Consider the following 12,966-nt stretch of genomic DNA (forward strand, 5'->3'; position numbering starts at 1 on the left):
TTTCCTCTGTTTTCCATCTTAAGTTTCCTCTGTTTTCCATCTTGTTTCCTCTGTTTTCCATCTTAAGTTTCCTCTGTTTTCCATCTAATGTTTCCTCTCTTTTCCATCTTATGTTTCCTGTTTTCTCTCTCTCTTTTTTTTCTTTGTCTCAGTGTTGCTGAATGAGCGAGAGAAAGGAAATCGTTTCCAGTCTTTACTGGTTATCAGGGGTTGCCGTGGCAATGGACGTGACAGCCGTATCCAGGGACGACCGGATGGAGCACAGGCATCACCGTGGGGACCATGATCAGACCAGACATAATCTTAATTAGATAGTAATGCACGCACGTGCACACACACACACACACACACACACACACACACACACACACACACACACGCACACGCACACGCACACACACGTCCACTCACTTGTCTGCAGATTGTCTTATCTAATTCTGTGTGTTAAGACAGAGACACATATCCACAGAGTCTTAGGAGTCTTTTGTAGAACAGTACACTGTTTGGTTACCACGTGTTCCTGTTACTGTATATTCTCAATGGGACTGTAATTTGCCCTTTACTACAACAGACCATAGAAATGCATTAATAACGCAGTTATAAATGTCAAAACAAAACAGTCCAAAAATAAATCATAAGGAATAAATGTTTTGAAATGTCTGTCCTATATCTAGGAGACATAAGAAAGCTCAAGGAATATTATTGTTTTTCGACACATTGTCACGTGTGCTCCCTCCGGCGGGGAGGGGGTACTGTCACGTGTGCTCTCTCTCTGACCTCTAGGTCACCAGGCTGCTCGTTATGGAACACACCTGTCACCATCGTTACGAGCATCAGCCGGTTCGTCGGGTTTCTGCGCCTCAGCGGAGGCGACCGGTCCGCTCCTGATCCCTGGGATCGTCCCTGTGGTCGGCGTCCTGCGGCTGGAGCCAAACGGCCCGAGGAGGGGGGTACTGTCACGTGTGCTCTCTCTCTGACCTCTAGGTCACCAGGCTGCTCGTTATGGAACACACCTGTCACCATCGTTACGAGCATCAGCCGGTTCGTCGGGTTTCTGCGCCTCAGCGGAGGCGACCGGTCCGCTCCTGATCCCTGGGATCGTCCCTGTGGTCGGCGTCCTGCGGCTGGAGCCAAACGGCCCGAGGAGGGGGGTACTGTCACGTATGCTCTCTCTCCGGCGCTCTAGGTTCGCCATGCTCTCACGCCTCAGCAGGATCGACAGGATCCCGCGGCTGGAGCCGTGCGTCGGGGAGGGGGTACTGTCACGTATGCTCTCTCTCCGGCCTCTAGGTCAGCAGGCTGCTCGTTATGGCGCACACCTGTCACCATCGTTACGCGCATCAGCGCATTATGACACTCACCTGGACTCCATCACCTCCTTGATTAACGTGCCCTTTATATGTCACCCTTTGATTCCTTCCCCAGTCGTCATTATTTCTGTTTCCTGTCTGTGCGTTGTTCGTGTTTTGTATTATGTTTCGTTTATTTATTTCACTTCCTGAAATCTCTGAACTTCCTGACTCTCAGCGCACATCGTTACACACATATATAACCCGTGTTTAATTTGAGCCAGATCCTGACGAAACAGGAAATAGGATCTGACACGTCTCAGATTTGACCGGACCCAGTACATCTTATGATTTATACATTGTCACCCTGTTCGCACTGTAAACCTTCTAATAAAAGCCATCAACGTTAAATCAAGATGGATCCTCGTTATTTCTCGAAAATCAGGCCATTAGAAGTTCAGACTTGTGTAAAACCCCCCGCAGCTCATACTGCTACGACATCTAACATAGTTTGAATTAAATCAACACATTGGAGAGCACTGTCCATTTCACCACAATAGGTAGGCTACTCGACTGTGTTCCGGAACCTTCCGACCTCCCAATTTACAAATGAAGCACTGTACTTATTTTTATTGGCACAAAACTACCGCCACATTTTTTTTTACCGGTACCAAGTTTTACCGGTACCAAGTTTTACCGGTACTACCGGTACCAAGTTTTACCGGTACTACCGGTACCAAGTTTTACCGGTACCAAGTTTTACCGGTACCAAGTTACCTTCCAGACAAGTCCAGTGATACTTGGGGGTGTCATATAGCAACACAGAAAACACAATCATCTTCATGAGAATATCATCTTTACAGAGAGAGAGTGTGTAGGCTAAACCGATCGGACGAGACAGACGTTTTTTTTACGTGAGAAAACCAATGTCTGACAAACGCCGCTGTAGCTCCACCACCTTCCACCACAGATGCGGAAGGCCGACTTAGGTGGACGCAGCCCACGCAAAACCCCCCAGATATCTCTAGTTTAAACGGACAGATTTAGATCACGATTATTCTTATTATGTTACTTACACTGAACAGAAATATAAACACAACATGTAAAGTGTTGGTCCCATGTTTCATGAGCTGAAATAAAAGATCCCAGAAAATGTTCCATACGCACAAAAAGCTTATTTCTCTCACAATTTTGTAACACAAATTTATTTACATTCCTGTTAATGAGCATTTCTCCTTTCCCAAGATAATCCATCCACCTGACAGGTGTGGCATATCAAGAAGCTGATTAAACAGCGTGATCATTACACAGGTGCACCTTGTGCTGGGGACATATCCCGCAGTCATGTGAAATCCACAGATTAGGGGCCAAGACATTTATTTAAATTGACTGATTTCCTAATATGAACTGTAACTCTTTGAAATTGTTGCATGTTGCGTTTACATTTTTGTGTTCAGTAGTAGATTGACACAAAGGTGCATCAGTAGACTCTTAAGGATTTTAATGCATTTCGGGAATCAATGTGTCCACCCCTGCTTGTCTCAGATCCTCCCATCTGCCACTCTGAGACAACCAATCAAACAACCTTTCTCAAAGGTCACCACTATCACACGAGAAACACGCTCAAAGGGCTTCCAGGCGACACGCACAGAGAGTTGCACGTACTTACGCACACACATGTACACAAAGTACACACACACACACACACACACACACACACACACACACACACGACTCATGTTCCACTCTCTGGCACTTGAACAAAACCATAAAATGGCTACCATCTTTACAAGATGTGAAAACACAGACCTGGCACCACTGTTTCATTCCTCTGGATTAGTACTGAACGGCACACATTCAGGCACACGCACAAAGACACTTTATAAATCAAACGTACAATCCTGGGGAAAAAAACAACTAGGATTACCCATGCCTAAGGCAGTGACGAACCGTCATTCATTTTTTTGAGCTTGCCTGTTTTGCATGTTATTTTGGCATTAATACGTGTCACATATCAGTTTGCAAACAACGTAATGTATATGTACATGTATATAATGTACATGTATATGTATATATATATATAATTGAGTTAATAAAGCCGCATACAAACATGGTCTCTTCTTTGTTTTCTTGAGTAAAGCAGCTCCAAAATGCAGGTGTTTCAAGCTAGCTCAGTGCTTTCTGTGGTGGTGGGGCAGGCCAGCAGAAAATCGCCTCAGTGTTCTGTCACTCATGGGGACACTACGTCACTGCCAAGTCTAAGGGTAGAGCTAGAAAATTCTAGCCCCCTAGGGTGCTGCCATAGAGTTATATTAGAAGTGCCAATCCAAAAAGGCTCAAGGTCATTGGGCACAGATAAAAAATGACGTCAAATCACGTTACATGTACAGTTGCTTTGATTGGACTGATCATGTTAACATCATACATTCAAAATTGGTCATCCAACTCGGGAATTGTAAATCCGGACTCTTTTCTAGAGCTACGACCTGAAGATCAATGACGTCGTCATGATTCAACCTTTTTAATTTTTCTCGAGTTCCCAGTTGTCTTTGAAAGCACCATAAATCCAGAGAATGTCAGACTTTGATGACAAAATTTGCCCTCAAGAAGGACCGCCGCTCCACCTTCCTGTTCAAGTGAGCACAGCACAACAAGGTGAGTCCAAAGATGTATTGTCTGCTGCTGCATAAATGATGTAATATGCCAGGGAGACATGTATACTGTAGCTAAGTAATACTAAGTGTATGTTGTGTAGTAAGACGTTAGTAGCCCATGTGCCTCACCCTAAGAATTTAGTCTATTTACCCCTCTTAATTTTTGCCTACTGTTCTGACTTGGTGGTGCACATGTAGCCTATAGCCTGTTTTAGAGAAATGTAATCATCAAATATTGTAAAAGCTTTCATTGTCTGCTTATATGCCCCCTTTATTTATACTACGGTTCTGACTTGGTGTACAGGGAGAACACAGTAAGAATGACCCATGTTCTGAATTCTGTCGCTGTACATTTCAAAAGTGCTAAACAAATAGTTATATTGACTACGTCCGTCCTAGCTCGCTCGTTAATGTCTTAATCGAAATTACGGATTTCCTCTTATCTGCTTGTCATCCCTTTATGCCATAGTTAGTACATCTCAATTGTCAGTAGAAACCACATTTGTTTAAGCATGTCAGCCATATCAGCTATGTTTTTTTAAAGGCAGCAAATGAGGCTGAATTAACTGTTTTGCTGCTAGACAAGGCTCCTCTGATAGCCAGGTGTAGCAGTGGTAAGGTGTTGGGACTTTATGTAGGCCCTAACAGTTTGTGTGCACCGTTTGTCAACGTTATAGTGCAATTAATGTATTGTTTAGTGTTGTGTAGTGGCTTTGCAGGTATGCATCCCACTTTAAATTGTTTCTGCCAAACCAAGATTTACATGTTAAAATCACCACTGGCCTAAGGTATCACTATCATTATCACAGGTCGACCTGTGGCTATGCTGTGGTGCTCTAAGTCATCTCAAAGACTGATTGGCTGGTTTTAATCATTCACCTCTACAAAATGAGTGTTTCGGGTGCGGAGGGATGAGAGTCGTGTGTTTATATGCACCCTTTATTTATACTACGGTTCTGACTTGGTGTACAGGGAGAACACAAAAGAAGTGTGTGTAATGCTGCAGTCCCATCTCTTACCTTGTGTCCTGTCTCAGCGTAGTCCGCCTGGTTGCGTCCTGAATTCTCCAGATCCAGAACTGACTCATCCTCCAGAGTATCATCCGGACTGACCACCGTCAACCCTGATACCTCATCCAGAATGTCCTCTAAAGGGGGAGAGAGAGAGAATTTGTTTGAAACAACAATAGTTTACACTACAGGAGAAGAACACAACCCACAGCTCACAACTCTCAACCCACAGTGACACAAACACACAAGAGGTTGGAGGCACAGGGTTAGCTGTAGTGCAGTGCCCCTGGAGCAGTTTACGGGTTAGGTACCTTGCTCAAGGAAGGGCAGGAGATGGTATTTAGGATAAAGCTAACAGAGCTGTGATTCGAACCAGCAACTCTAGCTTCTCCAGGCTACCTGCCACCCCAAACAGAACTATATAAGACAGAGCTTGTCAATCCTGGTCCTGGGGACCTGAAAGGGTGCCCTAGCACTAACACGCCTGCTTTAACTAAAGGCTTGTTGATTAGTGGTGTCAGGTGTGTCGTGAACCCTTTGGGAACAGGATTGAGAAAACCCCATTCTACATTATGGTCTGTGCATTATGAAGGTATTATTGTGTCTGACCTTCTGAAGGGGTTAGAAACGGACAGTTATGAATATAACTACTGTTCCCTGAAGGAAGGGAACGAGGTATAACATACTATGGGGAGTCAACGACCAATTATATTTACCTGAAGAAAACTATAACAAGCCCAACTGGCCAATGAATACAGAGCCTGCCCTCGGAAGCCACTACCTTCCTGGCTATAACACTGGGGCTTACATTCATTTCTCAAATAAATACCGCTCTTCAGCGAGCCCAAACCCCTTGACGGCACAGGGCCAAAATATGCTATACCTCGTTCCCTCCTTCAGGGAACAGTAGTTATAAACATAACTGTACGTTCCCTTTCAGTCGGTCACTCTGTAAAACATACTATGGATAGATACTATCACGCCCCAAGCTGGCTCAGGAGGGTACCAAACTAGGATGCCCACGGCAGCCCAAGCACCCACAGGTTCAACCAGCTCCAAAAAGGGGTTACAGAAGCCACCTTTTTCTCTAATACTTACCCAAGAAGCCTGAACTGTCAAAGCCCCATATCGGGAACCAGATCCTGCTGCAACTTGGCTATGCGCACTGACACGTCGCCAAGGCAGCACAAGTCCCTAGACCCCACGGTTCCAAGAACAATACTTACCTTGTGAACCTTAATAAATGTCAGAACTCATACAAGGAACCTGTCGTGACTTGGTAAATAGCGCAAACGCGCTGCATGGCATCGACCAGAGTCGATGAACCACATCAGCCCAAGGCTTAAACCCACAGGTGAACTGCGGTACCCCGGACAAAACGCAGTCCATAGATCCTACCGGTTCAAAAAAAGGCTCACACAAAGACCCAAGGAATCTGAAATGATAGAACTCACACGAGGAACCGCAAGTCCAAAACAACAGGTACCTGCTGTGACTGTGATAATGCCCATTCGCCGTTATCGATGAATCACGGCAGACCAAGGCTAAAACACACAGGGGAATTGCGGTAACCTGGATAAATGCACAACCTGCACGCTCCCTAATACCTACTAATACCTACTTCCGGAACTGTCCGTAAGAACATTAGGAGCCACACTGAGAGCAGTTACAGCCAAGAACAATAATCCAACTCACTGCAGCACAGATATCATCAGTCATCATGCTTCTGAACAATAACCCAACTCACTGCAGCACAGATATCATCAGTCGTCATGTCTCTGAACAATAACCCAACTCACTGCAGCACAGATATCATCAGTCGTCATGTCTCTGAACAATAACCCAACTCACTGCAGAACTCACTGCAACACAGATATCATCAGTCGTCATGCTTCTGAACAATGCCCAAAAAGCCACCACACCCCCTAGTGGAGTGAGCATGCACACCGCTGGGCAACGCCGGGCACTGCTATGCAACGCAGGGCAACGCTGGGCAACGCCGGGCACTGCTAATTAACGCCGGGCAACGCCGGGCACTGCTAATTAACGTCGGCAACGCTGGGCAACGCCGGGCACTGCTATGCAACGCTGGGCAAGGCCGGGCACTGCTAATTAACGCCGGGCAATGCTGGGCAACGCCGGGCACTGCTATGCAATGCCGGGCAACGCTGGGCAACTCCACAATCCAAGGAGAAAGACACTGCTTAGAAAGAGCCCTACCCTGAGCTGGATTAGCGAAACAGGACCAAAAAAAGCTGGTCATAAACGCAGATATCCTTGATCCTATCCATGTACAAGCGTAACGCGCGCACCGGACACAGGCATCCTCCATTGTTCACACGTTCATCCCTTCATGACACGACAAGATGGCTGCCGTATAAAGCTTCAATATGGACAAAGAAAGGCCCTGCTCTAAAAACTCTTGCAACATCAAAATGCCGCCAAAGAGCTCTGAAAAGGAGAAACTCCTTTAACCGTGACACCAACCCCTCAAATACACGCCACTTATATGTATACAATCCCCCTCATAGAGGCCGCACACGCTGACTCTATAATCACTGTCGTAATCACGTTCCAGGGTAATCCCTTAGCAGTCAAATTCAACCTTTCACGTGCCAAACCTACAGATCTTTTCAGGGTCCAAACCTACAGATCTTTTCAGGGGCCAAACCTACAGATCTTTTCAGGGTCCAAACCTACAGATCTTTTCAGGGGCCAAACATACAGATCATTTCAGGTGCCAAACCTACAGATCTTTTCAGGTGCCAACCCTACAGATCATTTCAGGGGCCAAACCTACAGATCATTTCAGGGGCCAAACATACAGATCTTTTCAGGGGCCAAACATACAGATCATTTCAGGGGCCAAACCTACAGATCATTTCAGGGGCCAAACATACAGATCTTTTCAGGGGCCAAACCTACAGATCATTTCAGGGGCCAAACCTACAGATCATTTCAGGGGCCAAACATACAGATCATTTCAGGGGCCAAACCTACAGATCATTTCAGGGGCCAAACATACAGATCTTTTCAGGGGCCAAACCTACAGATCATTTCAGGGGCCAAACATACAGATCATTTCAGGGGCCAAACCTACAGATCATTTCAGGGGCCAAACATACAGATCTTTTCAGGGGCCAAACCTACAGATCATTTCAGGGGCCAAACATACAGATCATTTCAGGGGCCAAACATACAGATCATTTCAGGGGCCAAACATACAGATCATTTCAGGGTCCAAACCTACAGATCATTTCAGGGGCCAAACATACAGATCATTTCAGGGGCCAAACATACAGATCTTTTCAGGGGCCAAACCTACAGATCCCATATCTGCGGCCAAATCCTCCTGTGTCCCTGGGACAATAGATCCCAATGACACGGAACCCCACAATGACACGGAACCCCACAATGACACGGAACCCCACAATGACACGGAACCCCACAATGACACGGAACCCCACAATGACACGGAACCCCACAATGACACGGAACCGCACACGTGTCCCCGCCCAACAGGCTGATGATCTCCAGGAACCAGGGTTGTCTGGGAGCCACCAGACTCAACAACAGACCCTCCTGACAGACCCTCCTGACAGACCCTCTCCATGGTGGCCTGAATCGAGTCATCCCAAGGAATGCACACTGATGGCGCTGAAGAGGATGGCTAACGTTTTACATGCCCGTAACCAATTGTGATATTTTGTTCTGTTTTTTTTGCATTGTTTTAACTTCTTTTGTACATAATGTTGCTGCTACCGTCTCTTATGACTAGAAAATAACTTCAGAACTGGGATTACTCACCACGAACTGGAAGAAGCTTTTTTCTATAACGAGTCCGACGAGAAAGATATACTTCTCTCCCGGGAACAGGCCCAGATTCCCGTCATTTGCGTGAAGAAAAGAGCCAAGGTCCGAGCCAAGGCATCATGAGCGTATTTACACCCCAAGCAAACAAATCAGCACTTGTGAATATCTTTAATTTGAATTGTGAAACAACATCCCCCTAGGGCACGGTCGGAGGTTAAATTCCTTCTGGTTAGGCACCTCCTGAGTGGCGCAGTAGTCTAAGGCACTGCGTCGCAGTGCTAGCTGTGCCACTAGAGATTCTGGGAACGAGTACGTTCCCCCCTAACAGACACCTAACTCACAACATCTAGGGGGATGAGTACGTTCCCCCCTAACAGACACCGAACTCACAACATCTAGAGGGACGAGTAAGTTCCCCACTAACAGACACCGAACTCACAACATCTAGAGGGACGAGTAAGTTCCCCACTAACAGACACCGAACTCACAACATCTAGGGGGACGAGTAAGTTCCCCACTAACAGACACCGAACTCACAACATCTAGAGGGACGAGTACGTTCCCCCCTAACAGACACCGAACTCACAACATCTAGAGGGACGAGTACTTTCCCCATTAACAGACACTTAAGGCGGAGCTGAATCTAGTTGGTCTTTGTGTGCTTGAAAAGATTGTAAATTGTGTGACACGTTCTCCTTCAGGCGAGCAGTACTGAATTCAGGAAATGAATGCGTGTCCGAGAGCGGGCTTTGCATTCAGTGGGCGTGTTTTTAGTTTTCAGGTGAATATGATTGGTCATTGGCATACCAAGTGACCGATTGAAAGGGAACCCTGTTTCTACAGTAGGTGAGGCATAACAAGAAGCTGATTAAATAGCATGTTCCTTACACAGGTGCACCTTGTACGGGGGTCAATAAAAGGCCACTCTGTTCAGTTTTGTCACACAACATAACGCCACACAAGTTTTTAGGGAGCGTGCAATTGGCATTAATGTTCATTTCTCTACTATAAGCCGCCTCTAACGTCATTTTAGAGAATTTGACAGCACGTCCAACCGGCCTCACAACCGCAGACCACGTGTAACCACGCCAGCCCAGGACCTCCACATCCGTCTTCTTCACCTGCGGGATCGTCTTGAGACCAGCCACCAGGACAGTTGATGTGGGTTTGCAGAAATGAAGAATTTCTACACAAACTGTCAGAGAAGCTCATCTGCCTGTTTGTCGTCCTCACCAGGGTCTTGACCTTACTGCAGGTCTGTCCATCTGCAGTTCATCTGGGCAGATGGCCGACATCATATATGGAATTGTGTGGGCGAGCGGTTTGCTGATGTCAACGTTGTGAACAGAGTGCCCCATGGTGGAGATGAGGTTATGATATGGGCAGGTATAAGCTATGGACAACGAACACAATTGCATTTTATAGATGGCAATTTGAATGGACAGAGATACTGTGACGAGATCCTGAGGCCCACCATCACCTCATGTTTCAGCATGATAATGCACGGCCCCATGTCGCAAGGATCTGTACACAATTCCTGGAAGCTGAAAATGTCTCAGTTCTTCCATGGCCTGCATACTCACCAGACATGTCACTCATTGAGCATGTTTGGGATGCTCTGGATCGACGTGTACGACGTTGTGTTCCAGATCCCACCAATATCCAGCTACATCACACAGCCATTGCAGAGGAGTGGGACAACATTCCACAGGCCGCAATCAACAGCCTGATCAACTCTATGTGAAGGAGATGTGTTGCAAGGTGATGTGTTGCAAGGAGATGTGTTGCAAGGAGATGTGTTGCTAGGAGATGTGTTGCTAGGCAATGTGTTGCAAGGAGATGTGTTGCAAGGAGATGTGTTGCTAGGCGATGTGTTGCAAGGAGATGTGTTGCAAGGAGATGTGTTGCAAGGAGATGTGTTGCAAAATCCTTCTCCGTTTCGATATGTTTTCTTGTGTTTCCTTCCGTTTTTGGTCCCGTTTGGTTTGTAGCGAATACATCCCTGAACCTGTTCAGTAATAATAAATACAACCATGTCTATTTGCTTCACCACTCACCTTGGTTCTGGGAATAGATGTCTGTACAGGTGTCGTATTCTGCTGTGTTGGAGCGTCGAGGGGGAAAGGGGCAGAGGGGCTCAAGGGTCGGCAGGGTGCTCACGCTCAGGGACAACGAGGGGCCGACTAACGCTGACCTCATATCCACCACGCCCAGAGCCGACGCCGGTTTACCATTTAACAACAGGATCTCATCACCCGCAAGCAGGCCTGGGGAGGAGAGAGAGAGAGAGATCAGAGACAGACAGAGAGAGAGAGAGAGAGAGAGAGAGAGAGAGAGAGAGACAGAGAGAGAGAGAACATTACACTTACATAATCACCAAATCTTAGAGACATTAGATAAAGGTAGAGAGAGGACATGATAGAGACATTAGATAAAGGTAGAGATATGACATGATAGAGACATTAGATAAAGGTAGAGAGAGGACATGATAGAGACATTAGATAAAGGTGGAGAGAGGACATGATAGAGAGAGAGGACATGATAGAGACATTAGATAAAGGCAGAGAGAGGACATGATCTAACAAATCAAATCAAATTGTATTAGTCACATGCGCCAAATACAACAGGTGTAGACAGTGAAATGCTTACTTACAAACCCCTAACCAACAATGCAGTTTTAAGAAAATGTATTTTTTAAAGTAAGAGATAAGAAAAACAAATAATTAAAGAGCAGCAGTAAATAACAATAGCGGGGCTATATGCAGGGCGTATCGGTACAGAGCCAATGTGCCGGGGCACCGGTTAGTCGAGGTAATTGAGGTAATATGTACATGTAGGTAGAGTTATTAAAGTGACTATGCATAGATAATAACAGAGTATCAGCAGCGTAGAAGGGGGAGTGGGGGGGCAATGTAAATAGTCTGAGTAGCCATTTGATTAGATGTTCAGGAGTCTTATGGCTTCTTGGATCTAGACTTGGCGCTCCGGTACCGGTTGCCGTGCAGTAGCAGAGAGAACAGTCTATGACTAGGGTGGCTGGAGTCTTTCACAATTTTTCAGGGCCTTCCTCTGACACCTCCTGGTATCGAGGTCCTGGATGGCAGGAAGATTAGCCACAGTGATGTACTGGGCCGTTCGCACTAACCTCTGTAGTGCCTTGCGGTCGGAGGCCGAGCAGTTGCCATACCAGGCGGTGATGGAACCCATCAGGATGCTCTCGATGGTGCAGTTGTAGAACCTTTTGAGGATCTGAGGACCCATGCCAAATCTTTTCAGTCTCCTGAGGGGGAATAGGTTTTGTTGTGCCCTATTCACGACTGTCATGGTGTGCTTGGACCATGTTAGTTTGTTGGTGATGTGGACACCAAGGAACTTGAAACTCTCGACCTGCTCCACTACAGCCCCATCGATGAGAATGGGGACGTGCTCGGTCCTCCTTTTTCTGTAGTCCACAATCATCTCCTTTGTCTTGATCACATTGAGGGAGAGGTTGTTGTCCTGGCACCACACGGCCGGGTCTCTGACCTCCTCCCTATAGGCTGTCTCGTCGTTGTCGGTGATCCGGCCTACCACTGTTGTGTCATAACATACTGTACACATGTGCTGCTGACTGGAGGACAGTTTATAATAATGTCTGGAACGAAGCGATAACATTCCACTGATTCATGAGCTAACACACACACACACACACACACACAAACACGCACGCACACACACACACACACACAGCACTCAGGCCTACAGTATGTGAATGGTTAATTCCAACGGTTCCCAAACCCCTCCAGTACAGACATCCAAGGAGAGGTAGAGGCCGTCCAGGCTGAGACAGACATTGACCAGTTTAACCACAAAGATTCCTCAAGCAGACAGACTTTCCTACGAAAATCTATTTAACAAAACATTAATTTCACTATTGTTCGTTTCCCTCTCTCCCTCTCTCCATCCTTTTCCCTCTCTCCCTCTCTCCATCCATTTCCCTTTCTCCCTCTCTCCATCCTTTTCCCTCTCTCCCGCTCTCCCTCTCTCCATCCTTTTCCCTCTCTCCCTCTCTCCATCCATTTCCCTCTCTCCCTCTCTCCATCCATTTCCCTTTCTCCCTCTCTCCATCCTTTTCCCTCTCTCCCTCTCTCCATCCATTTCCCTTTCTCCCTCTCTCCATCCTTTTCCCTCTCTCCCTCTCTCATCCCTTTCCCTCTCTCC

General features: G+C 46.6%; 1 protein-coding gene across 1 annotated transcript in view; it reads right to left on the reverse strand.

Moving 5' to 3' along the window:
- Window positions 1–2,830: 2,830 nt before the first annotated feature.
- The window catches only part of LOC120037193 (T-lymphoma invasion and metastasis-inducing protein 1-like), a gene marked incomplete at its 5' end in the record, with an annotated part of 28,702 nt that continues 18,566 nt past the window's right edge, over window positions 2,831–12,966 (reverse strand). The window contains 3 exons of the mRNA XM_038983369.1: window positions 2,831–2,920; window positions 4,963–5,090; window positions 10,824–11,033. Coding sequence (XP_038839297.1) covers window positions 2,831–2,920; window positions 4,963–5,090; window positions 10,824–11,033 — 428 coding nt within the window. The remainder of the gene's footprint in view (window positions 2,921–4,962; window positions 5,091–10,823; window positions 11,034–12,966) is intronic.

The sequence above is a fragment of the Salvelinus namaycush genome, unplaced genomic scaffold, assembly GCF_016432855.1.
Source record: "Salvelinus namaycush isolate Seneca unplaced genomic scaffold, SaNama_1.0 Scaffold1610, whole genome shotgun sequence".
NCBI lineage: Eukaryota > Metazoa > Chordata > Actinopteri > Salmoniformes > Salmonidae > Salvelinus > Salvelinus namaycush.